Below are 26496 nucleotides of genomic sequence, written 5' to 3'. Positions count from 1 at the left end.
TTGGCCAGAGCCAGCAGCCCTGAGAGAGCACAGTGGCTCCGCCAGGCACAGGCCACTGCGGCCCCGCAGGGCCCGAGTGTGCAGGGAGCTGGGGGCACGTCCAGCGCTACCGCCACGGAAACGAGCGCCCACCAGGACCACGTGGCCAGGCGGAATCACGCTGCTCCGCGGCAAGGCCCACGAGCCATGCATGACGGTTGTGTAGGAGCCCCCTCCACACGCGTGTCACGCGCGCAATGGAAGAGGGGTGGCTGGCAGCCCAGGCCCACCCCGCCCAACGTGACACACGCTGCCTGGCTCTCACCTTCTCCGCCTCCTTCTTCTTCTTCTCTCGCTCTTTCTCCTTGTGCTTCTTCTCCTTCCTCTTGGGCTTCTTGCTTTTCTTTTCCACGACAGTGACATCCTGTCTCTCCGGGGACTTGGAGGTCTCAGCGTCTCTGTGTTTCTGGACGGGCAGCTTCTCACTGTCGGCTAGGGGCCTGGGGGTGGTCACAGGAGGCGGGGCCCGTGACAAGGCCGCTCCCCCTCTGTGCAGTAACCAGAGAACAGAGGGAGGGACCAGGCCATGGAGAGCCCAGGCCGCGTCCAGCCCCGCGGGGCAGCTGCCCAGGTCTCAGTCCCAGCACTCACTTGTCCAAGTCGATGTCCAGGGCCCTGTAGGGGTCGTTGGGGTCTTTGTCGTCCTCGTCGCTGGGCAGGGCGTTCTGAGGGGGGAGAGGAGCCCTGCATCCATCCACATCAACCCGTCCGGCCCCCAACCCCACCAAGCCTTACAGGTCCACAGGGCCCCCACCTCCCTTCTCAGAAACAGGCCACCAGGTCCACACCCACGAGGGAGTCTGATCTGGAGCCTGGCTCTCGGTGCGGGCAGCGAACTCAGCACAGGTAATAGGGCAGGAGTGCAGGGGCCACCTGCTCACGGTGCACAGGGCACAGCTGGCCGAGGCTGCCCCGTGCCATAGAGGCAGCAGCGATGGGCAGGCCCACGCGAGGGTGGAGCCCACCTCGGGGAAGGGCGCCCGCCCGACACGCAGGCCCGCAGCTGACCTCGGGCATCTCCTCGGTGACGATGTCCACACGCTGGGCGGGGGTGATGTCCTCGTCGCTCTCGGTGTGCAGTGAGGCGTGGCGCCGGGCACCCCGCCTCTCCCGCTCCCTCTTCTTCCTCTTTCTCTTGTCCTTCTCCAGCCTCTGCCGGTGGCGCCGTTCTTCCTCCAGCTTCACGTACTGGTCTGACATGGGCATCCCTGCTGACAGGTGCACATGCGGCACTCAGCCCAGAGCCGTGGACACATCCCACCCAGCCAGCACCCTGCTGCCACCTGATTCACCCACAGCCCCGAGACCCATGCCTGGGGGAAGGGGATGCTGGGCAATGCCCTCTGGGTACCGAGACGCAGAGGGGGGCCCCAGGGCGGTGAGGGGTATGGGGCTGAACCTGGGAGCCGTGGCGTGCACCCGTGCCTGCTGGGACGAGGATGCAGCACGGGGTGCAAGGCTGGAGCGCAGGCCCGAGGCAGCGCCTGCACCTGGCCTGAGGTCCCCGTCACCCGTGCCACCGGGCACACACTTGCCTGGCACCTTCAAGGGCACCGAGAGGTCAATCTGCACCACGGGAATGTGGTCCACACCTGGCGCGTCCTGGTACCGCTAGAGAGGAGACACCGAGGCCCCATCACTGGGCAGGGCGGCGGGCCCAGCGTGATGCGCCGACGCCCCAGAGCAAGGGGTCACAAAGACGGGGGTGGGCTGCCAGTGGGGATGAGTACAGGATGGGGTGCAAGACCTCCATTTTTTGCACCTGAATCCTTTCTCTTTCCAAGTCGGAAAAACAGTGCAGGCTTGGAACCATGGTGACATAGCGCTTCCCGCCCCCAGGACGGCTGGAATCAGCAAGCCCGACACACAGGTGCTGGCGGGGGACACCCTGCAACCCCTCAGAGGGGTGACGCAGAAATCTCAGGAGCAGGGAAACCGCGCAGCACCCACCCCGTGGAGCCACATGTCCCCAGGGGAGCCCAACACAGACAACTGGTCTGCAGGGGGGAGGGTATAGATGAAGGAGGTGGCTCCAGGCAGGACCCCAGGTCCCCTCACGCCCCCTCCCCTCCCACCAAGGCAAAGGAGCCTGACCTCGCCCATGCAGGACTCACTCCCCAAGTGTTGGTGTCGGGAGCCCCTCACGGTCCTGCCCGTGGACCTGCTGACAGCCCCGCACAGGCCGTGGACAGAGAGCGGACGGGCCCCGTGGGAGCGTGTCTCAAGGACGAGCAGGCAGGCCTCACCTTTTGGGGAGACGGGGAACTCTTGATGTAGAATGGGTTGTTGGCCTGCTCCTGCTTCCGGGCCTCGCGGCGCTGAGGGGACAGGATGCAGCGTGCACGTCAGCGGGTACGCGGAGCCCTCACCCTCGCATCCTCCCAGGTGGGGGCCACCTTCACGCGCCAGACCCGGGGTGGGGCGGGACCCCTCGCCACTTTCACTGTTGGCCTTTGACCACCAGGAGACGGAGGCTAGCGGTGGGAAAGAGCAAGTGGGAGACAGGCAGGCGGCAGGAGGGACAACCCAGGAGCTGCACGGGTGGGGGTCGGAGAGGCCGCGTGCTCCAGGGTAGGGCCTGGGGTTGGGGGCAGGCTGGGCGAGGAAGGCAGGCGGGGGAGCGGGGGACGCAGCACGCCTTGCTTCTCCAGTCTGCAGGACACCCTGAGGCCCCGCATCCAGGAGTGCAGGCAGCAGGTGGGCACGGCATGCCGGGCACCCCAGGGCCTGAGCGTGCTCAGGCCCCACGGTCTCCCTAGGGAGCTCCCAGCTCAAGAGGCCACTCCTGGTCTCAACAAGAACCCCACCCAAAGTCGAAGGTGGGCTCAGTGCTGCCCACCAGACAGTGGACCCAAGCCCAGACCTGACCATGCGTGGCCCCGGCCCGCCCCGCCTCACCCGGGCCAGTTCCTGTTCGTCCGCCTCGGGCGGCCGCTGCTTGGCGTGCCGTGGCTCCTCGTCATGGAAGATGGCCTTGGGCTTCTCATCCTCAGACTCACTGTCCGAGAGCGGCTCATTGATCCAGGCGTCCAGGTCCAGGCTGCAGGACACAGTGAGATCACACGGTGGCTCCGGCCTGCATGCCTGGCCCTGGACGCTGCCATCCCCTTGGAGACAAGGATATGAAGGCTGGGCAGTGGCCCGAGGTCACAGCGGGCAAGGCAGACCAGGGACCCTGGAGCCTGGGCAGCCCCCCCCAACATTCTCACGCTGCCCGCAAGGTTTGTGGGTGACAACTACCAGCCAACCTGCTTCCCAAGGGTGGCACCAGGGGTGGGGACAGCAGGGCCCCAGGAGGACTAGTGAGTGCCGTGCCTACAGTCTGTGTGAGAAGGGTCTGTCCCGCCCACAGGGGGCTGGGGTCTCAGGGGGCCTTCCTCCCAGCCCCCTCCACCTCGCCCGTCTGGACAGCAGGTCCAGGCTGTGGTTCTGCTTCCGTAGGCCCTCATGCCACCCTGTGTCTGTGTCCTCTGACGGACCACAAGGCTCACCCTTCGGGTACCGGAACCTTCTTCTGTGCCTTGGGAGCCACCGGGTTCAGCTCCCCAGCAAAGAGGGCACTCACTTCTTCTGCCACCGGCACATCCCTGGCCTGAAGCTTCTGGACGTGCTTGACCAGCTGCAAGATGCAGGATGCCTGGGGGGGACCATGGATGAGTCAGGAAGGAGTTACGGAGGCCTGGCCCTGAAGGCCACTCAGCCCCCGCAGGGCATCGCTCAAACAGTGCAGACGCCCAGCCAGATCCCTGCTGAGGACTTGCAGAACACGCTGCGAGGAGCCGCTGACCAGGCCAGCCAGGAGGCCAGCCCAGCTGCTGTCTCCTTCACGAGGACACAAACGGGCTCCTGGGCGAGACAAGGGGTTGGGGGTGGATTGAGCACCACCCCACAAGGCAACCGCCCCCGTGAGCAGCAGCGCCGGCCACCAGGGCACCTTCACACGGCCCCCAAGAGCGCCGCTGACCCTCAGCCAGCAGATGGGCGCACGGCACACACCCGCCCATGACCGCAGAGGCCGCCAGGGCCCACTGAGCGCCAGTGTGGGGTCTGGGTAGCTGAGAGCCCCACATCACCAGAGCCAAGAGGTGGGCTCCTAGGCCACCGATGCCCAGACGCCATGCCAAGCTCTCCTCCGACCAGCTCTCCTCCACCTTCCTGGCCAGCATCCTCCAGGACCACAGTCACCTCTGATGCTTCCCTCTCGGGCTGACCACATACCCTCACACGGTCTCCCGTTCGCTCAGTCTCCCACCCCCCCAACCCAGGGCCTCCCCAGCATGGTGGCTCCAGATCTGCCCACCCACCCTGCCCAAGCTGCTCTCCCGTAGCTGACCCGACCCCGAGGACGTGCTGACGTGTGGCGCTCACCCGCTCCTGGGCTTCCAGGTCCGCGCTCTGCACAAACTGGGGTAGCCGCTCCACCAGGAGCTGCGTGACCTCCTGGGCCGCCTGCGCGTCCGCGGCCTGCTCCTTCTGCTGCAGGATGGCTGCGTACAGCTTGACCACGTTCTGCACGTACACGGCCTGGATGTGGCCCGGCAGGGTGGTGACTTTGGGCCGCAGCATGGCCTCCAGGGTCTGCTGGGGCTCCTGTAGGTGCCTGAGGATAGGGAGGGCCGGTGAGCAGCCGCCCCAGTGGGTCTGTGTGCCAGGGCTGGTGCCAGCCCTGCAAGTCCCCGCCCGATGCCAGGTGCTGAGGGAGGGGATGTGAAGGGAGAAACCACAGCAATGGCCTAACAGTCAGAGCAGCCGCACAAAGCAGTCGAGAAAAAGGAAAGGAAAAAACTATCAACGGCCTGAATTTGGCAATGGATGACCTGTGGCTGCAGCGGTGAGGAGGGGAGGAAGGCTGGGCCAGCGGCTGGCAGACCTCTCACCGCTCCCCGTGACGGGAGACATTCACCGCGAGAGCAGCTGTTGCCCAATGAGGGCGGGAGAGAGGAGGTAGGCGGGTGGGCGGAGCGGCTGCCAGGGCTGGGGTCTGGCGGGCACACCCGCTTCCCCTGGGGAGCAGGAGGCCCCTGGCCCCCACTCACTCGGAGAACTCCCCGCAGATCCAGGCGGCCGCGTAGAGCACCTCGCAGATGCCGCTGCGCTGGGTGCTGCTGGCCACCAGGTGGGCGCTGTCAAGCAGCGCGGACATCTGTGACACGGCAAAACGGCGGATGGCCTTCACGCGGATGGCCACATCCAGCATCTGGGCGGCGATGAGGTGGCCATGGCGGGTGCCCTCCAGCCGGGTCAGCTCCACCAGTATGCTGATGTACCTGCGGGACAGAGCCCGTGAGGGCAGCGCCCCTGCCTGCCCGCCCACCCGCCCACACGCTGGGCTGCGGGCCGCACCACTCGAAGTTGGTGATGTGCTGGTAGTTGGACTGGCTGCAGATGTCAATGATCTTGGTGAGCAGCTCGTCGCGGTAGGTCGTGCCCTCAGCCTTGTCCACGTGGGTCATCAGCTTCTTGACGATCTCCATCAGGTTCTTCTTGGACACCTGGGGGGGCGGCGGCTGGTGAGGGAGGGGCCGGGTGGGCAGGCAGGGAGGCCAGGTGGCAGGGTGGGCACGCACCATGCCATACAGGAGGTCGAGGGCCCGCAGTCGGATGGACTCGTCCTTGTCGTCCAGGCACTGCAGGACAAGATCCTTGTGCGCCTGCACGGACTTGGGGTGCGTCCTCAGGATCTTGGACATGGCCAGGAGCCCCAGGTACTTCACTGCAGACACAGCGCAGTGCTCTCAGACGTGGACGAGGTTCTGAGAGTGAGGCCAGGCCTGCAGCCCCACCCCAAACCACCTGGGCCCCATCGGCCCACGTCTCACAGGCACCAGGCCCACCTCGTTGCCCACCTCAAGCAGCCCAACGCACCGTCATCTAGACTGGGCCACGGCCCATCTCTAGGGCAGCGTTACTGGCACACGACAGGCCTGTGGTCTACACCCACCAGCAGGCTTCTACACTACAGTGGCAGAGACCACACAGCCTGCAAAGCTGACGAGAATTACTATCTAGCCCTTTCCAGGAAAAGTTCGATGACTCCTGCTCAAAACAAACAGACCTGGATTCAAAATGAGCAGCCAGGGAATTAATTCCCTGGCTGTCCAGTGGTTGGGATTCCGCACTTCCACTGTAAGGGCCCAGGATCAATCCCTGGTCTGGTTGGGGAACTAGGATCCCAGCAGCCACAAGGCACAGACAAAAAAAAAAAAGAAAAAAGAAAAACAAAAAAGAAAAACAAAAAATGAGCAGCCCACATGACCAGGCCCTCAGAAGCCCTCTCCACCGTGGTCCTGGCAGCAGGAGTGTGTGACTGGCTGGAACCCTCGACAGCACACGTTGGCTGAAGGAAGTGCACGAGTTGGCACACGAGCAAGACGGACAGTGGCTCCCCCTCGCTCGTCAGGAGCCCCACGCACCACCCCATCTGATTAACCACCAGGGGGGCCTGCAGCATGCCCGCGGGGACTCTCCTCCATGCCCAGCCTGCTCCCCCCGGGGCTGAGCTCGCCCTTTATGTCTCAACTGCACTTCTGCCGGCCTCCCCGGCTCCCCCCTGCAACCGGGTCCCAGGTCCCCGTGGATGTGGGCACAGGGCCCAGAGCTTAAAGACCTTTCCAGTGGACACGGCCAAGCGACACCGAGATGCCGGCTGGAAGGAACCCGCCATGCAGACGAGGGGGCCGTACCCAGGGAGGAATCTGCCAGCCATGCCAGGCCCGCTCTCCTCTCGGGCAGGGACGAGCCCTCACTAGCGGAAGTCTAGGGCGCAGGGCCTGCAGAGGGAGCAACTCACAGTTCTGATCGGAGTCTTCTATTAATATCCTCAGTTTCTGAACACAGAGCTGTAAAGAGGGGAGATGCCACTGGTCACATCTTCTAAACCAATGGCAGAGTCGGTGTCCCTGGGGCCTAGGAGGGGAGCCCCTGGTCCCATGGCATACCTGGATGCTGGCACTATGGTTGGGCATGCCAGACGACAGCGAGATGAGCACTGAAACAGATGACTGGGGTGAGGGCCCCGCGTGACCGGCCCCAGTGAGAACCCCAGGCTGGGTCTCTGCGACCAAGAGAGCAGACCACAGACCCCGGGCACCAGGGGTCCTTGTCCAGGGCAGGTCCATGGGTCAGCCCTCAGCTGAGACCCGCTGGCCCCGCGACGCACGATGGACCAGGCCTACCTCCCGTCTGCATCCCCATTCCCTCTGCCCATCACCAGGGCCATCTGCAATCCTGCCATACCTCGGTCCTCCTCATAGACCTTTCCAGACTCAGGGACCACTCTCTGGCCAGCCTGCCCTGCTCCCAAGTCCCACACTTGCCCTTTCTCTCCCTTTCACTGTCGCTGACCCTCAGTGACACTCACAGCCCACACAGCAGTCACGAGCATAGACCCCAGGCCAGTTTCCTGGGCTTCACTGAACTTAAGGCTGCCCACGGGCTGTGAGGAGCATCCGACAGTTTAAGGCAGGCACAGGCAGACAGCAAGAAGCTGAACCCTTGGGCCACCAACTCCCTCTGCCTATCTACAGGAAACTGGGTGGCAGGGACAAGTCACCAGGTGGTCTGATTGCAACTAACGGACTCCACGAGACCCTTTGGGGAGCAAGTGCCGATTCCCTCTCGAGAATTCTCCTGGTTGTAGGTCCTATGCTAAAGACGCCACAGGGGAAGCGGCCTGAGATTTGCTTTAAAATGCTCATGAAAAGCGGTCTTGCTGGTAGGTGTGGCAGATGCCAGGGTGCAGTGTTTAACACTGGAGCCCGAGGTTGGCAATGACTCTGGCTGCAACCGTGTCCAAGCTGACACTTCCAAAGGAGCTGCAGACAGGCCAGGCTAAACAGCTTCCCAGCCGGGAACCTCAAGGTTCTGGTGAGGCCCGGGGACCAGCTCCCCCGCTGGCGACAGCTCCCTGCTCCAGAACGGGTCACCCCGGTGCTCACCTGCAATGACGGTGTTGACACACTCGTACAGAAGGGACATGGCAGACGTGCTAGAGAAAGAAACATAGGAGCTGGGAAGACAGGGCCGCCTGCCTCCCGCTCACCCCACCAAGACCCCTGGGGGCACCACCTCCAAGGAAACGCGGAGCCCAGGAAGCCTCGGGTCTGAAGGCCATGCCAGTGACACCCCACCCTGGGCAGTGAGGCCATCAGGTTCCTCCAAGGGACAGAAGCACCCCTTGTAGCCCTCAAAAGCGGCCTGAAATGCTCCCGCCACTGCAGCCCACGCACGGATAACCTTCTTATTCTGCAACCCCCATGAAGAGAAGCCAAGTTCCCCAAAAGCCTCTCTCCTCCAGCCCAGACCCTGCCGGCCGGCTCCACTGGGACAGGGAGTAGGCCTGGCCACGCGCAGGCAGGAAGAACACGGAGTCGTGCCCCATGTCATCCCTCGGGGGCGTCCAGGGCCACAGTGAGCACAGCCCAGGACGACCAGGGTGGGCACCAGGCACGTCCACTCCACTCTGATATTCTCACAGTTATGTTCTCAAGCCCAAATCCCCCAAACCCGAGAGCACGGGCCACCAGAGGCAGTCCACATGAACGGTCATAGGACTGATGGCTTCTTATCAATGCTCTGAAAACCACAAGCTACTATAAACCCGGTGACTGGTGATTTGTTTAAAATCAGCAACATCCCAAGCCCTTGGCCACTTCCCACGGGACCCCAGGAGCAGAATCTCCTGGCACCTGAAGCTTGGCCCCCACGATTCAACCACAGGCACCTGAAGTCACGTAGAAGCTCCTAGAACATTCCAGAACTGGGCGGTGACACACTCACCCAGGGCTCTTCAACTAGACTGCTGAGGTCTACTTGTGAACCAGAGCCTGGCTGGGACAGCTTTCTCCATCCTTTTTTTGTTTTTAAAATATATCCCCATTGCCTATCTATCTGTCTGTCTACTTCTGGCGGCGCTGCACGCTTGTGAGACTTTAGTTCCCCAAGCAGGGATTGAACCCGGGACCTCGGCAGTGAGAACTCGGAGTCCTAACCACTGACCCACCAGGGAATTCCCTCTCCACCCTGTCCTGACTGTGCTGTCTGCAGACCGAGGAAGGGAGAGCACAGAGACGCAGCTCCTGGCGGCGGCAGGCCCTCAGGCCTGGGTGCCCCTCCGCCCGCCCCTCCTTGGGGCACCCCTCCCACGCCCGCCCCAAGCCCTACCTGTGGATCAGGTTGGTGAGAGGCTCAATCAGCTTCTTACCCAACCTTGGCTCCAAGGGGGTCAGAGCACCAAACTAGGGGACAAGAGAGGCCAGTGGTCACCCGAAGCAGGGATGGGACGGCAGCCCGGGGCTCTGCTGGCTGGCATGCCCAGGACACCCCAGGGGCGACACTTGCCAGTTTGATAATCTTAATGAGGACCCAGTTGTTGGTGGAGGAGGTCATGAGCTTGAAGAAGAGCGGAGCGAGGGAAAGGTAGTTCTTGGGGTTACGTCTGGCCAGCTCACAGATGACGTTGACTGCCGCCGACTGGACCCCTGTGAAGTGAGGGACGCCATCAGCAAGGGGGCGTCCTCCAGAGCAGGCCGGACCCTCGGGGCGTGTCCCCAGCAGGATCAAAGTCACTCCAGGTGCTCTGTCCGCCTCCCCCCAGGGCTGCCCCCGCTCATGCCCCCAGCCCGCCTCCCCTGCCCCTCGGCCCCTGACCCTAACCACGACACTCCACACCCCGTGATCCTCTGCAATGCACAGCAGATTCTCCCGAGACAAGCAAAGATTTGGAGAAGCTGTTTTACATCTGCATGGCCCAGGGTCTCCCCGGATGGAGTTACAGAAAAGGACAGGCAGAGGCAGGAGTGAACCCTGTGGTGTGGGACTGCCAATCAAGGCAGCAGAATAAACACGAGACAGCGAACATGCAGACAGAGAGGCCTCCCCAGTGAGCGAGTGTGGTGTCTGCTGCGGCCTGGAGGCAATGACAGCTGGCAGAAATAAGCACACCCAGTGGTCTTGGTTTCTAAATCCCACACCAGCTAACAAAACTAGAGCTGTTTGAAGAAACGGCAGATTCCAGGACTGGCGGGAAAGTAGAAAGTGAACCTGGCATCTCGTGGTGCCAGGAAGTAAGAAGGTGCCCTATGGGGGAGGGCTAGGACGGGGTCCCGGGACCTAGTACCCCCCTCCACCAAGCCTTCACAGATGCTGGTGGAGCATCACGGCCCCACATGGGGCCCTTCTTAACTCAAGTCAACAAACCGGGATCAGGGTCCTCCAGCTTCTCCTTCAGGCGAGGAAAGGCGGGGCGCAGAGACTCGGGGTACTTCAGGAACACCTTGTACATGATCAGCACAGCCTTCTTCCGGATGTACGGCTTGGTGTGCGACATCTGCAGGGGCAGAGGGTGTCAGTCTCCCTGCTGACACCACTGCGCCAACCCCTCCCCGGTCCTTCCTGCACCCCCTGCTCCCCCCACCCCGCCTCCCCTCCCACACCTGCCCGCGTCTCGCCTCCATCACCTGGAGGATAACCCTCTCTCCAGCTCATCTGGCCTCTGGCCTTTGAGCCCGGCCTGCACGTTTACTCCACTGCCCCCCCAGCCCAGGGATTACACAACAGTGTCTTGGACTGAATTGAAACCTGCCTCCCTGAGTCCATGATCCCAGCTTGCCCTCTGGAGGCTGAGACCGGCCTCCTGGATTTACTGGGGCGCACTGACAGAATGAGGGAGGGGGGCCCCAAATGGAAGGTCACGCTGGAGAGAGCCTCCACGTGTCAACACTGGCCTCGGACTCTTCGGGCCACCAAGACCTGTCCCCAGAGCAGGGCCCCTTGCCCGGGCCTCAGCCCCCTCCACACCTCTGCACTGCACCCCTGGAGCTCCTGTCCTTCTTCGGGACTGTGCTCCGGCTAGGAGGGCCTCTCGTCTGTAAGTGGGCACACTCCTCACCTGTCAGGGCCCGAGGCAGCCTGGCCCTGAGGAAGTCACCCCCACCCCCGTGACCCGGCACCGAAACTCATTGTGACAGCTCACTACCGCCCCGCTGTGGGCTCGTGACCACTTTCACCTAGAGAGCTCCTCACACTTCCTGAAGAGGCCCTGAAGATCAATACTCGGCTTTGCAGGCCAGAGTCTCCGTCTGACTCTGCCCTTGCTGCTGGGAAGCCCAGGGACACCGTGTGGACGAAGGGGCGGGGCCGTGTGTGGACAAACCATTTATAACAGGCGGTGACTGGATGCAGCCTGGGCCGTGCTGTGCTGGCCCAGGATCTAGAAGCTGCGTGTACCCAAAGCCTTCCAGACCGCGAGCCAAGGCCTGACCGTCTGCACAGAGAACGGGCCACGTACGGACAGAACCCTCCTGGGAGGAACATGCCACCCTTCCATGCTGCTTTATCGTGGTCGGAGGGGGAAAGCCTCCCAATCATGGAGAATCTGGTGTGCAGCAGGCAACCCTCTGAGGGCCGTGATTTCTTTCCTTTTTTTTTTTTTAGGGTCAATTCCAGTTTTGTTTTTATTTTTTAAATTAATTTTTATTGGAGTCGAGGATTGTGATTTCTAAGAGCGCGTCCACATTTCAGAACAAAGTTCTTGCCCACCTTGGAGATCAAGGCTGGCTGGGGTTTCTGCCTTTTGGATGGACTGGGCCCCAGACAACAGATTTGCTCAGATGAAAATAAAAAGTTTCCTGGCCGGAGAACCACCTGACCACGCTGCCTGCCAAGACCACTGCCATCACCACCCATGCCTCAGAACACAGGTGATGGGTCATGCGCTCACGACAGGCCATCGTCCCCAGCCAGACCCCCCCGCCCCTCCCCAGCAGGACCATTTCAGAGGAGGTGAGGTGTGAATGCCGGGCCCCACCAGGTGATGGAAGGGGAGATGGTGACTCGGTGTCCCAGCTCATCCTGGGGACCCAGGCCGTTTCTGCCCACCCAAGTGCCCTCAACATGACATTACAACCTCGGTTTTCCAGGCATGTCAGGGAGCAAAAGCCGAGGGGGGCGGGCACGCTCCCAGACTCACCAGTGTCATGATGTCGTTGGCCAAGTCTCTGGCAAGATCTGGGGTAACAAAACAGGACAGGCCAGTCAGCGCAACGCCAGTGTCGTACTGGCTGGGGCTGCTCAGGTCCTGGAAAGGGAGGGAGAGGGTTAGAGGCAGGCGCCCACTGCGCCTCGCTGGGTCCCAGCTGTGCCCGCCAGCCCTGCTCTGGGTCTGGAGACGGGCTTGGACGAGGACTCACAAGAAGCAGCCAGCTCCAAGCTCTGTCACCGAGCAAGAGCCAGGACGGCTCTAAGGGGAGGGCTGTCTCAGGTCCGCCCCTCGCTCCAGGGGTGCAGTGGGGCAGAGCCACTGCCACCCACGGCTTCCCTATGGGAGAACCCAAGGGCCGAGGAAATGGTGCAGCCAGATGGCTCCAACCGCCCAAAGGCACAGAGCTGGGGCCCCCCAGGGTGGAACCCGAGAACCTCTGCTTCCATTGGGGTGTCTCCCCTACTACAGCCAGGGGTGACTCCTCTGGGCCCCTCCCCAAAGCAGAGAGAAGCTTCCACCAGAGCTCCACCCCTCAGGGGAGCAGGAAAAGCAGCCACAGGAAGCGCACATCAGCCCTAGCCTCTGACGTCACTCGCCTGTGCCCCCACTAAAACCGACGCGGAAGCCCCATGTCGGCACAAAGAGAGGACTCTGTTTACATAGAGGAACCTCCCCAAACTTCACACATGTGGTAGAAGATACACTGAGAGACTTTTTTTTTTTTGCGGCACCTGGGCCTCTCACTGCTGTGGCCTCTCCTGTTGCGGAGCACAGGCTCCGACGCGCAGGCTCAGCGGCCATGGCTCACGGGCCCAGCCGCTCCGCGGCATGTGGGATCCTCCCAGACCGGGGCACGAACCCGTGTCCCCTGCATCGGCAGGCGGACTCTCAACCACTGCGCCACCATGCAAGCCCCAAGAGAGACGTTTTAAGAGTTAACCTTCCAGGGACTTTCCAGGTGGTGCAGTGGTTAAGAATCCGCCTGCCGATGCAGGGGACACGGGTTCGAGCCCCGGTCCGGGAAGATCCCACATGCCGCGGAGCAACTAAGCCCGTGTGCCACAACTGAGCCTGCACTCTAGGGCCTGCGAGGCACAACTACTGAGCCCATGTGCCACAACTACTGAAGCCCGCACACGTAGAGCCCGTGCTCCGCAACAAGAGAAACCACCGCCATGAGAAGCCCACGTACTGCAACGAAGAGTAGCCCCTGCTCGCCGCAACTAGAGAAAGCCTGCACGCAGCAACGAAGACCCAACGCAGCCAAAAATAAATAAATTAATTAATTAAAAAAAAACGAATCCGCCTTCCAATGCAGGGGACACGGGTTTGAGCCCTGGTCCGTGAAGATCCCACGTGCTGCGGAACAACTAAGCCCATGTGCCACAACTACTGAGCTCGCCCGCCTAGAGCCTATGCTCTGCAACAAGAGAAGCCACTGCAATGAGAAGCATGCGCACTTCAACAAAGAGTAGCCCCCGCTCGCCACAACTAGAGAAAGCCTGAAGCAACGAAGACCCAACGCAGCCAAATAAATGAAAAAAAAGTCACTGAAAAAAAAGAAGAGTTAACCTTCCAGACTGTGATAACAATACGAAAACACAGGCTTTTAAAATTCACTCCAGGGACTTCCCTGGTGGTCCAGTGGTTAGGACTCCACACTTCCACTGCAGGGGGCGCAGGTTCAATCCCTGGTCGGGGAACTAAGATTCCCCCATGCAGGGAAAGAAAAAAAGATCACTCCAGCCCAGGCTGAGCAGACAGGGCCTCATGGCACAGTCTCTCCAACTCAGCGTGATTCACAAAGAGCCCGACAAGAGCAGCAGGCGCCTCTGGAGCTGCCCCGGGGCGTCAGCCAGCAGGTTAGCGGAGGGGCCCTCAGATGACTGCCAACAGCCTGCCTGCCCTGCAGCGCCCGCTTGGAGCCCCGACACCAGCCACCTGCGGGGCGACCACAACAGCTCCGCCCCGGCCCTGGCACTGGCCGTCTGAGAGCCCTGGGCCACAGGGTCCGATGCGGGATCTGGGGTGGGACACCCCCTCTGACCGCTTGCAGTGAGGCGGGAGACAAGAGATACTCAAAGTCCTGAGGCCAAGGAGGAGCTGACTACTCAGTGCTCCCTGCAGAGCACAGAATACCACACGGGGCCGAGAGACGCACCCGGTCCGACTCACAAGACCCAGTGGGCACAAAGGCCCCCACGCTGGGAGGGGCGAGCCCTCAGCAGGTGCCCCCAAAAGAGGGGAAAGGGGCTGAAAAAAGGAGTGACCGAGGGGGCAGCCCCTGTCGCCAAGGGGGGAATACAAGAGAGGAAAGCCCCGCGTGCCCCGCTGTCCCTTTTCCCATTTCCGAGGATCGCAGAAGGCTGTCCATCTGCCCGCTAACCTGCTCCCGCAGGAGGGGCCTACCTTGCGGATCTGGTTGGTGGTCAGCATGATGACGTCGGTCCCTTCGTGAAAGCACTGGGAAGCAGCGAGGTAGCCGATTCGCTGTGAGTGGAACAAATGGAAGCGTCAGGGGTGACAAGGGGACCGGGTGCCCTCAGGGAAGCACCCAGCCCTCCTGAGCTTCACGCTAAGCAGCCCTGGCCGGCCCGTCACAAACCAGGAGGAGGGCACCCCTCGCCCTGTCCCAGGCGTATGGTCTCTGGAGCACAGTGTCTTTCAGGGGTTGCCAAGCACGTCCTGTCACTAACGTGTGCATCCTCACTGGCTTCTTGGCAGCGGGAGCTGCTGTTACGGCCTGATGGAGTAAGTCATCACAAGCGCCTAAACTCGGGCTGAGTGTAACCTAAAGTCGTACCTGCACGTGCATGTGATACTTCAGCACATGTGCAGAGCACTGGCCCAATTTTGGCAAATACGGCATCTCGTTTCTTCACCAAGAGTAACCGGCAGGCAGGACAACTGTGTCCTTCAGGAGGACGGGAACCTGCCCTCGGCAGTGACCCGTCGGCAGGACACAGCCTCAGCCGCCGCATGGTGTGTGTTCCCAAGGAAAACTGAGCCAAGCCAGGAAAACCACGGGACACCCCCAAATGGGCTGTGGGCACTGAAAACCGCTTTTCAGAACATTTACTAAAGCAGGAGACATGCTTATTTGTTATGATATCAAGTAAGAAGAAAGCAATGTCTCAAACTGCGCACGAGTAGGATCGCTGAGACGCCAAGAAAAAACGCTGAGGGTCCTAAGAAACACCGGGACAAGTGACAAGTGGTGGCCTCTGGGGGAGACGATCAGTGTCTGCTTATTTTTTTGAGGTCACAAATTTACTTTAATTTGTGTTACGAAACAGATAACCAACCCTACAAACCCAAATTTCACTGACACAACGTAAAGTGGGAAGAAAAACGCGATGCAAATAGTGCTAAGACCTAACTGGACAGGAGTGGTGATGGGAATGGGTCGCTGGTGTCTGTCACTGTGTCCCCTCCCAGCATGGCCTGCGTCACAGGATGGACGCCCTCCTCCCCCAGGACCCCACGACAGGGCTCAGGCCCCAGAGCGAGCTGGTTCCCTTCACCTTGAATGTGAACTTGGAGGCGCTCATCACTTCTATGATGTTGAAGGCGGCCCAGCTGATGTCATATCCTAGCATCTGCAGCTGCGGAAGAAAGAGGCCGATTCTCACGAACCTGCCCCAGCTCCCCAGCCCCACACTCTGGGGAGATTCATTCTTCTCCTGACAGGTGAGTCTTCAGGTTTAAAACCAAAGCCACAGGTTAATAACACACTAAAATAATGCCCCTGATAAATAAACACCTGCAGTTGAAATACCAGTGTTACATGGGTTAAAATTCCCCACAAGGACCGGTAACCAGGCAGGCCGTTCATCTCCCTTCTCTGACCAGGGGAGGCCAGCATGGGGTGCCTGGCCCAGGCTCACACCCCGACCAGGGACTGCAGGGCTCCACCCACCAGGCTTCGGGGTCCAGCCCACAGGGGAGTCGTGAAAGCAGGGGCGCTCCCGCCCCTCCACGTGGGAAAGGCCCACTGGATGGGGCCCCAGCTTGCCCTGTGCCACGTGATCATCACGCATGCCTCGCCCTCCACCCCAAGTCAGCCCGCCGTGTGCCCCCAGGCTGGCGCCTGGAGCGGATGGTGTCCATCTGTGGTGGTGGGATGGATGGACAGACAGCAGGGGGATGGTGGAGCCAGACCCGGCCTGACAGAGCGAGCGGCCCGGCACTCACGTAGGTCAGCTTGCAGACCGCATTTGCTTTCACCGCAATGTTGTCTTGCTTCAGCTCTTGCTTGATTTCATCAATGCACTGAGAGATATATTTTGCCTAAAAGGAAAAAAAAACTGCAAAGTTGCAAGTGTCTGGCTAAAACCTAAAGAAGCCAGACACAAGAGGTCACACAGTGTGCAATCCCATTTAGATGAAACGTCCAGAACAGGCAACTCCAGAGAGGCAGAGGAGTCCTGGTTGTCAGGGGCTGGGGGAGGGGGAGAGGGAGGGTGATGGAATGCTCTGGAATTCAACAGAACTCTGTGAGTATACTAAAAACCACTGAATTACACATATTAAAGGGGTGAGCTGAATAGTATGTGAATGATAACAAGGCTGTTATCCTGAAAAGCCCTGTCAGTGCGATAAGCTGCCTGGGATCCCCCAAAACTCTCCTCCCAAGGGGCAGGGGGCCGCGAGGGAACAGGAGTGGCCTGGGCTGATCTAGCCTGAAGCAGGCACACTGAGCTGTGGGAATTCTGCTTCTCCTACTCGTGTGTATATCTGACATTTTCTACGATGAAAAGTTTTAAAACTTAGAAAAAAAAGAATAACCATTCCAACACAGAGCATTAAGACACGGCAAAGTTCTTAGTCCTCCAGTTTAGCCCTTTAACCAGCTGTGAACGAGAGAAAGTGCAAGCCCAGAAGAGATCCCACGTCCCAGTGCCAAAGGCCCGTCCCTCAGCCCACGTGGCCGGGGGCGGCAGGTCCACCTCGGTCCCACACTGCTGTGACCGGGGAGCCCGGAAGCCCTGCCCAGCGTGGCCACCCATGCGGGGGGCCCCACTGGCACCCACAGCAAGAAGGGCCTGGCCGCCCCAGGAACCGTGCCTGTTGGGCCCCTCTCGTCCACCTCCATACGGCCCGGGTTCATTACTGGCCCGGGCAGCCATCCTCCTTCCCCATACTGCACATCACGGAGCTGGGGCCCAGCAGGTGACAGGCCACGCCGGGGCCTCCCCCCAGCCACCTGTCACAGAGCTTCACATAACTCCATTGGTTTGACCCCCCTCTGTGCCCCCATCCAGGTGAGCGCGCTGGTGCCTTCCAGCTCCTGCAGGGCCGGTGCTCACTACCCATGTGCAGCGCTGCCCACTGTGGGCAGGAGCACCCATGGGTCCCCTGGGAGGGCCCCTCGCAGGCCTCTCGTTTGCTCTGGGGCTGGCCGCCAAAGAAGAGCGTCGAGGCGCCTAAGGCCTAGGCAGGCCAGATGGCGTGGGCGCAGGTGAGAGCCGCCAGGGGTGGGAGGGTGAACACCTCCAGCCCCCGGGACCCCCGGCTCCTCCCAGGATCAGCCACACTGGCAGGGGCACCGCAGGCTCCCCTCGGGATCCCCCTTCGCTGAGGCCCTTCTCTGGGCAGTCTCTCCTGCAGGCTTCTCAGGGCCTGTCTGAAGGGGTCTGTGTGCACGCCCCCCCGGCCTCCCTGTGACAGATGCTGCAGCGTGTCAGTGCTCGGCTGCACTGCCATCATGCGTGTCCACCCACCAAGCAGCGCAAGGGCTTGGCTTGGATCCTTCCCACTTTCTGGCTCCCGTGACGCACACTGCCATGGACGTGTGTACACAGGCACCTGTGTGGACACCTTTTCGATTCTCTTCAGTTTCCTCACTACCCCAGCACTTGTACTAAAACACTGATCAGAAGATCAGTACCGACACACGCGGTCCAGAGCGAGGAATGTGCTCCATGGGGCGCAAGGCTGCACCCCCAGAGCCGCACAGAAGTCCCATTGGCAGTCCCAGGAGAGCCCAGCCCTGCTCAGAGGCGGTCGTCACTCAGGGCTGGGAGGAGTGTGGTGCCCCATGCTCCCATCACCCACCAACAGTGGCATCGCCTAAACCTGCCAGGCTGGCAAGCTCAGCGACCTCGCCCAAGTGGCTGCACCCTCCTCCCACATCACCCCAGACCACTCGTAGGCCCAGCACACGCTCCCAGGGAAGGCACCACCCTGAGAGCGTTCTCAGCGAGCGTCTGATGAATATTCCATGACCAAGAGTTGGACATTGGAACATGGGTCACCAGATCCTTCCAACGGGCTTCCAGTTACTAATCCCCCAGGCGCCTCAGTTCCCATCCCAGTGCACGATAACCCCTTTGTGCACCCTGAATGTGCTGTTAATGATTCAAAAGGGAAAGAACAGAGAGATGATCCCAAGCGTGGGAGAACAGGCCCAGCGCTGCGGGAAATGGTCTGCAGGTCCCAGGTGCAAACTGGTGCACGCACACGCATACACACACGCTGGCCCCTCAACGCCCAGATGTCCGTCCGCTGGTGAACGGCCAACACAGTGCACTCTCTGCACAAATCTATTTTCTAGGTGGCCCAATGACCCCTCAGCTTTCAGGAAGCCAGGCAGAGTCCACTTCCGGTAATGTCTGCACAGCTACCGTCAGACCATGCCTCCCACCAGCACTGTTTGGAGACAAATGTCCAGGAAGCGCAGGACAGGCGAGACCACTGGTCCTGCCCCGGCTTTGATCCTGAGAGCCACGCAGAGCAGGGAACAGCCTGGGCAAACGCAGCTGCTGGGAAGTGAGGGGGGAATGGGGTGGGGGTGGCACATCCTCATGTGAACTCTACACCCACCGCACGCTGCACACAGCCCAGCACTCCAGTGGCCTCTTGCCCACTGCAGGACAGGCTGAGCCGAACTTCCAGCCCAGACAAGCTCACTGCCCCCTAAAACACATCCCCTCTCTGCAAAACCAACACTCCACTGAGAATACAACAGAATCCAGTGTCTACAACATACCAGCCACAATGTCCGGGTCACAAGCCAAAATTATTCAAATTAGAAACAGGAAGGACTTCCCTGGTGGTGCAGTGGTTAAGAGTCCGCCTGCCAATGCACGGGACACGGATTCGAGCCCTGGTCCAGGAAGATCCCACATGCCGCAGAGCGACTAAGCCTGTGCACCACAACTACTGAGCCTGCGCTCTAGAGCCCACGAGCCATAACGACTGAAGCCCGCACACCTAGAGCCCGTGCTCCGCAACGAGAGAAGCCACTGCAATGAAAAGGTCATGTACCACAATGAAGAGTAGCCCCCGCTCGCCACAACCAGAGAAAAGCCTGCGTGCAGCAACAAAGACCCAACACAGCCAAAAATTAATTAGTTAATTAAAATAATAATAAAAAAAGAAACAGGAAAACATAACCTATACCCAAGGAAAAAAAGACAGCCAATGAAGACCGGCCCTGAGGTGACCATGGTGATGATGAACGCATTCATTTGCTGAGATTTCAACACAGCAACTGTAACCATCCTCTCATGACCAAAAAGAAAATATGCTCCTAATGAATTGAAAGGGAGGAAATCTCAGCAGAGAAAGGAAAGTGACACAAAACAACCAGATGGAAACCCTAGAAATGAAAAACAATTTCTGAGGTAGAACAGGCACTGCGTGGACTGGGCGGGGAGCTGGAGCTGAGAAGAAAGGGGAACAACAGGGCCCACCCAGTCTGAAGGGAGGAAAGTCAGGCAAGGCTGTGGTACACCAAAGGTGTAGCGTGTGTACAACTGGGGTCCCAGGAGAGGAAGGACAGAGAAAATATGTGAAAACCTAACAGCTCAAACTTCCCCAAATTTGGTGAAAGACATAAATTTACAGTTTCAAGAAGCCCAGCATCGCCCCCCCAAAACAGGAAATATAAAAGAAAATCACACCCAGACATATCACAGGCAAACTGCTGAAAACTGAATATAAGGGGAAATTCTTCAGAGGAGCCAGAGGAAAAGGGTGTGCTGCTACAGGGGAGCAGGAGGCTGAGAGAGGTGGGAGGACCCCAGACCCAGGGCTCTCCATCCAAGAACACCCCTCAGGAATGAAGGCAGAGTAACATCCCTGTACCTCAGAGCACCCACGGGGGCAACAAATGAGTCCACAGGAAGTGGCTGACCTGCAGGAAGACCCAGCCTCAACACTAGTTTTTAGCTATAAGACAGGTGCACAGGCTCATGGTTCCTACAGGCAGGAAAAGGGAGGAACGGGTTGTAAAATATTAAAATAATGTTTCAGGAGGGTGGAGTCAAGAAGGCATACTAGGAGGATGTGGAATTCACACCTCCTCACAACTAGAGCACCTACCAGGCACCGGTGGGGGATCACAGACACCTAACGGGACGGGAGGAACCCCCAGCGACCGGCTGTTTCCATTATAGCTTTATTTTTCCTAATATATATTTTATCTCTCTAATTTTATTTTGTTTTTTATTCTTTGATATTGTACTGCTTTTTTTTTTTCTTCTTCTTCTTTTAAATTCTTCTTACTGTGCCACAAAGCTTGCGGGATCTTGGTTCCCAGGTGGGAGGTCGGGCCGGAGCTCCTTTGGTGGGAGCTCCAAGTCCAAACTGCTGGACTAACAGAAAACCTCAGACCTCTGAGGAATATCAATCAGATATTCAATATCAATCAGAGCGAGGCCTCCCGGAGGTCCTCATCTCAGCACCAAGACCCAGCTTTATACAACTACCTGCAAACTCCAGTGCTGGACATCTCAGGACAATTAGTAAGACAGGAATACAGCACCAACCATCAAAAAAAAAAAAAAAAAAAAGAAAAGACAAAAAAATTTGTTTCAGACGAAGTAGCAAGGTAAAAACCTACAAGGCCAAATAAATAAAGACAAAACAGGCAACCTACCTGAAAAAGAATTCAGAGTAATGATAGTAAAGATGATCCAAAATCTCAGAAACAGAATGGAGAAAATACGAGAAACATTTAACAAGGATCTAGAAGAACTAAAGAGCAAACAAACAGTGATGAACAACACAATTACTGAAATTAAAAATACTCTAGAATGAGTCAATAACAGAATAACTGAGGCAGAAAAACAGATAAGTGAGCCAGAAGATAAAATGGTGGAAATAACTGCCAGGGAGCAGAACAAAGAAAAAAGAATGAAAAGAATTGAAGACAGTCTCAGAGAACTCTGGGACAACATTAAAGCACCAACATTCAAATTACAGGGGTCCCAGAAGAAAAGAGAAAAAGAAAGGATCTGAGAAAATATTTGAAGAGATTATAGTCAAAAACTTCCCTAACATGGGAAAGGAAATAGTCAATCAAGTCCAGGAAGCACAGAGAGTAGTACCATACAGGATAACCCCAAAGAGAAACATGCTGAGAGACACGTTAATCAAAGTATCAAAGATTAAATACAAAGAAAAAATATTGAAAGCAGCAAGGGAAAAGCAACAAACAACATGCAAGGGAATGCCCATAAGGTTAACAACTGATTTTTCAGCGGAAACTCTGCAAGCCAGAAGGGAATGGCAGGACATATTTAAAGTGATGAAAGGGAAAAACCTACAACCTAGGTTATTCTACCCATCAAGGATCTCATTCAGATTTGATGGAGAAATTAAAACCCTTACAGATAAGCAAAAGTTAAGAGAATTCAGCACCACCAAACCAGCTTTACAACAAATGCTAAAGGAACTTCTCTAGGCAGGAAACACAAGAAAAGGAAAAGATCTACAATAACAAACCCAAAACAATTCAGAAAATGGTAATACGAACATACATATCAATAATTACCTTAGGGCTTCCCTGGTGGCGCAGTGGTTAAGAATCTGCTTGCCAATGCAGGGGACAGGGGTTCGAGCCCTGATCCGGGAAGATGCCACATGCCCCAGAGGGACTAAGCCTGTGTGCTACAACTACTGAGTCTGCGCTCTAGAAACCACGAGCCACAACTACTGAGCCCACGTGTCACAACTACTGAAGTCCGCACACCTACAGCCCGTGCTCCACAAGAGAACCCACCGCAATGAGAAGCCCGCACACCGCAACGAAGAATAGTCTCTGCTTGCTGCAACTAGAGAAAGCCTGCACTCAGCAACAAAGACCCAATGCAGCCAAAAATTAATTAATTAATTAATTAATTTTAAAAAATTATCTTAAATGTAAATGGATTAAATGCTCCAACCAAAAGACACAGACTGGCTGAATGGATACAAACACAAGACCCATATATATGCTGTCTACAAGAGACCCACTTCAGACCTAGGGACACATACAGACTGAAAGTGAGGGGATGGAAAAAGATATTCTATGCAAACGGAAATCAAAAGAAAGCTGGAGTAGCAATTCTCATATCAGACAAAATAGACTTTAAAACAAAGACTATTACAAGAAACAAGGAAGGATACTACGTAATGATCAAGGGATTAATCCAAGAAAATACAACTGTAAATATTTATGCACTCAACATAGGAGCACTTCAATACATAAGGCAAATGCTAACAGCCATAAAAGGGGAAATCGACAGTAACACAATAATAGTAGGGGATTTTTTTTTTTTTTTTTTTGTGGTACACGGGCCTCGCCCCGCCGTGGCCTCTCCCGTTGCGGAGCATAGGCTCCGGACGCACAGGCTCAGCGGCCATGGCCCACGGGCCCAGCCGCTCCGCAGCATGTGGGATCCTCCCGGACCGGGGCACGAACCCGCATCCCCTGCATCGGCAGGCGGACTCCCAACCACTGCGCCACCAGGGAAGCCCCATAGTAGGGGATTTTAACACCTCACTTTCACCAATGGACAGATAATCCAAAATGAAAATAAATAAGGTAACACAAGCTTTAGATGACACATTAAACAAGATGGACTCAATTGATATTTATAGGACATTCCATCCAATAACAACAGAATACACTTTCTTCTCAAGTGCTCATGGAACATTCTCCAGGATAGACCATATCTTGGGTCACAAATCAAGCCTTGGTAAATTTAAGAAAATTGAAATCATATCAAGTATCTTCTCCAACCACAATGTTATGAGACTAGATATCAATTACAGGAAAAAAACTGTAAAAAACACAAACACATGGAGGCTAAACAATACACTGCTAAATAACCAAGAGATCACTGAAGAAATCAAAAAATATCTCAGAACAAATGACAATGAAAACATGATGACCCAAAACCTATGGGACGCAGCCAAAGCAGTTCTAAGAGGGAAGTTTATACCAATACAATCCTACCTCAAGAAACAAGAAAAATCTCAAATAAACAACCTAACCTTACACCTAAAGCAATTAGAGAAAGAAGAACAAACAAAACCGAAAGTTAGCAGAAGGAAAGAAATAATAAAGATCAGATCAGAAATCAATGAAAAAGAAATAAATGAAACAATAGCAAAGGTCAACAAAATTAAAAGCTGGCTCTGAGAAGATAAACAAAATTGATAAACCATTAGCCACACTCATCAAAAAAAAAAGGGAGAAGACTCAAATCAACAGAATTAGAAATGAAAAAGAAGTAACAACTGACACTGCAGAAATACAAAGGATCTTAGAGATTACTACAAGCAACTATATGCCAATAAAATGGACAACCTGGAAGAAATGGACAAATTCTTAGAAAAGCACAGCCTTCTGAGACTGAACCAGGAAGAAACAGAAAATACAAACAGACCAATCACAAGCAGTGAAATTGAAACTGTGATTAAAAATCTTCCAACAAACAAAAGCCCAGGACCAGATGGCTCCACAGGAGAATTCTATCAAACATTTAGAGAAGAGCTAATACCTATTCTTCTCAAACTCTTCCAAAATATAGCAGAGGGAGGAACACTCCCAAACTCATTCTACGAGGCCACCATCACCCTGATACCAAAACCAGACAAAGATGTCACAAAAGAATACTACAGGCCGGGGCTTCCCTGGTGGCGCAGTGGTTGAGAATCTGCCTGCTAATGCAGGGGATACGGGTTCGAGCCCTGGTCTGGGAAGATCCCACATGCCGCGGAGCAACTGGGCCCGTGAGCCACAGCTACTGAGCCTGCGCGTCTGGAGCCTGTGCTCCAGCAACAAAAGAGGCCTCAATAGTGAGAGGCCCACGCACCGCGATGAAGAGTGACCCCCCGCTTGCCACAACTAGAGAAAGCCCTCGCACAGAAATGAAGAACCAACACAGCCAAAAATAAATAAATAAATGTGGGTTTAAAAAAAAAATTAAAAAAAAAAAAAGAATACCACAGGCCAATATCACTGATGAGCACAGATGCAAAAATCCTCAACAAAATACTACCAAACAGAATCCAACAGCACATTAAAAGGACCATACACCATGATCAAGTGGGGTTTATGCCAGGAATGCAAGGATTCTTCAATATACCCAAATCAATCACTGTGAGACACCATATGAACAAATTGAAGGATAAAAACCATATGATAATCTCAATAGATGCAGAAAAAGCTTTTGACAAAATTCAACACCTATTTATGATAAAAATTCTCCAGAAAGTAGGCACAGAGGGAAACTACCTCAACATAATAAAGGCCATATATGACAAACCCACAACCAACATCATTCCCAATGGTGGAAAACTGAAACCATTTCCCCTAAGATCAGGAACAAGACAAGGTTGCCCACTCTCACCACTATTATTCAACATAGTTTTGGAAGTTTTAGCCACAGCAGAGAAGAAAAAGAAATAAAAGGAATCCAAATTGGAAAAGACGAAGTAAAACTGTCACTGTTTACAGATGACATGATACTATACATAGAGAATCCTAAAGATGCTACCAGAAAACTACTAGAGCTAATCAATGAATTTGGTAGAGTAGCAGGATACAAAATTAATGCACAGAAATCTCTTGCATTCCTATATACTAATAATGAAAAATCTGAAAGAGAAATTAAGGAAATACTCCCATTTACCAATGCAACAAAAAGAATAAAATACCTAGGAATAAACCTACCTAAGGAGACAAAAGACCTGTATGCAGAAAACTATGAAACACTGATGAAAGAAATTAAAGATGATACAAACAGATGGAGAGATATACCATGTTCTTGGATTGGAAGAATCAACACTGCGAAAATGACTGTACCACCCAAAGCAATCTACAGATTCAGTCCAATCCTTATCAAACTACCAATGGCACTTTTCACAGAACTAGAACAAAAAACTGCACAATTTGTATGGAAACAGAGAAGACCACAAATAGCCAAAACAATCTTGAGAAAGAAAAATGGAGCTGGAGGAATAAGGCTCCCTGACTTCAGACTATACTCCAAAGCTACAGTAATCAAGACAGTATGGTAATGGCACAAAAACAGAAATATAGATCAATGGAACAGGATAGAAAGCCCAGAGATAAACCCACACACATATGGTCACCTTATCTTTGATAAAGGAGGCAAGAGTATACAATGGAGAAAAGACAGCCTCTTCAATAAGTGGTGCTGGGAAAACTGGACAGCTACATGTAAAAAAATGAAATTAGAACACTTCCTAACACCATACAGAAAAATAAACTCAAAATGGATTAAGGACCTAAATGTAAGGCCAGACACTCTAAAACTCTTAGAGGAAAACACAGGCAGAACACTCTATGACATAAATCACAGCAAGATCCTTTTAGACCCACCTCCTAGAAAAATGGAAATAAAACCAAAAATAAACAAATGGGACCTAATGAAACTTAAAATCTTTTGCGCAGCAAAGGAAACCATAAACAAGACAAAAAGACAACCCTCAGAATGGGAGAAAATATTTGCAAATGAAGCATCTGACAAAGGATTAATCTCCAAAATATACATGCAGCTAATGCAGCTCAATATAAAAAAAAAAAAACCCAGTCCAAAAAATGGGCAGAATACCTAAACAGACATTTCTCCAAAGAAGATATACAGATTGCCAACAAACACATGAAAAGATGCTCAACACCACTAATCATTAGAGAAATGCAAATCAAAACTACAATTAGGTACCACCTCACACCAGTCAAAACGGCCATCATCAAAAAATCTACAAACAGTAAATGCTGGACAGGGTGTGGAGAAAAGGGAATCCTCTTACACTGTTGGTGGGAATGTAAATTGATACAGCCACTACAGAGAACAGTGTGGAGGTTCCTTAAAAAACTAAAAACAGAACTACCACATGACCCAGCAATCCCACTACTGGGCATATACCCTGAAAAAACCATAATTCAAAGAGTCATGTACCACACAATGTTCATTGCAGCTCTATTTACAATAGCCAGGAGATGGAAACAACCTAAGTGTCCATCGACAGATGAATGGATAAAGAAGATGTGGCACATATATACAATGGAATATTACTCAGCCATAAAAAGAAACGAAATTGAGTTATTTGTAGTGAGGTGGATGGACCTAGAGTCTGTCATACAGAGTGAAGTAAGTCAGAAAGAGAAAAACAAATACCGTATGCTAACACATATATTTGGACTCTAAAAATAAAAATGGTTCTCATGAACCTAG

At 55.4% G+C, this 26496-nt stretch overlaps 1 protein-coding gene across 3 annotated transcripts in view; it reads right to left on the bottom strand.

The window, feature by feature from the left end:
* AP3D1 (adaptor related protein complex 3 subunit delta 1) overlaps nucleotides 1–26496 on the bottom strand; it is a 46967-nt gene that overhangs the window by 8522 nt on the left and 11949 nt on the right. For all 3 annotated transcript variants that reach the window (XM_082623887.1, XM_082623888.1, XM_082623889.1), the window contains exons 2-22: nucleotides 16214–16309; nucleotides 15544–15624; nucleotides 14429–14509; nucleotides 12008–12115; nucleotides 10237–10366; nucleotides 9379–9518; nucleotides 9202–9275; nucleotides 7977–8026; nucleotides 6978–7027; nucleotides 6830–6878; nucleotides 5607–5752; nucleotides 5383–5531; nucleotides 5076–5306; nucleotides 4408–4639; nucleotides 3531–3676; nucleotides 2938–3079; nucleotides 2286–2357; nucleotides 1575–1650; nucleotides 1048–1247; nucleotides 631–704; nucleotides 305–479 (exon numbers count right to left, since the gene is read on the bottom strand). In XM_082623887.1, the coding sequence (XP_082480013.1) occupies nucleotides 305–479; nucleotides 631–704; nucleotides 1048–1247; nucleotides 1575–1650; nucleotides 2286–2357; nucleotides 2938–3079; nucleotides 3531–3676; nucleotides 4408–4639; nucleotides 5076–5306; nucleotides 5383–5531; nucleotides 5607–5752; nucleotides 6830–6878; nucleotides 6978–7027; nucleotides 7977–8026; nucleotides 9202–9275; nucleotides 9379–9518; nucleotides 10237–10366; nucleotides 12008–12115; nucleotides 14429–14509; nucleotides 15544–15624; nucleotides 16214–16309 (2502 nt within the window). The remainder of the gene's footprint in view (nucleotides 1–304; nucleotides 480–630; nucleotides 705–1047; nucleotides 1248–1574; nucleotides 1651–2285; nucleotides 2358–2937; nucleotides 3080–3530; nucleotides 3677–4407; nucleotides 4640–5075; nucleotides 5307–5382; nucleotides 5532–5606; nucleotides 5753–6829; nucleotides 6879–6977; nucleotides 7028–7976; nucleotides 8027–9201; nucleotides 9276–9378; nucleotides 9519–10236; nucleotides 10367–12007; nucleotides 12116–14428; nucleotides 14510–15543; nucleotides 15625–16213; nucleotides 16310–26496) is intronic.

This window comes from Mesoplodon mirus, assembly GCF_964341445.2.
Source record: "Mesoplodon mirus genome assembly, chromosome: 5".
Lineage (NCBI taxonomy): Eukaryota > Metazoa > Chordata > Mammalia > Artiodactyla > Ziphiidae > Mesoplodon > Mesoplodon mirus.
This window is presented reverse-complemented; position numbering and strand designations above follow the sequence as displayed.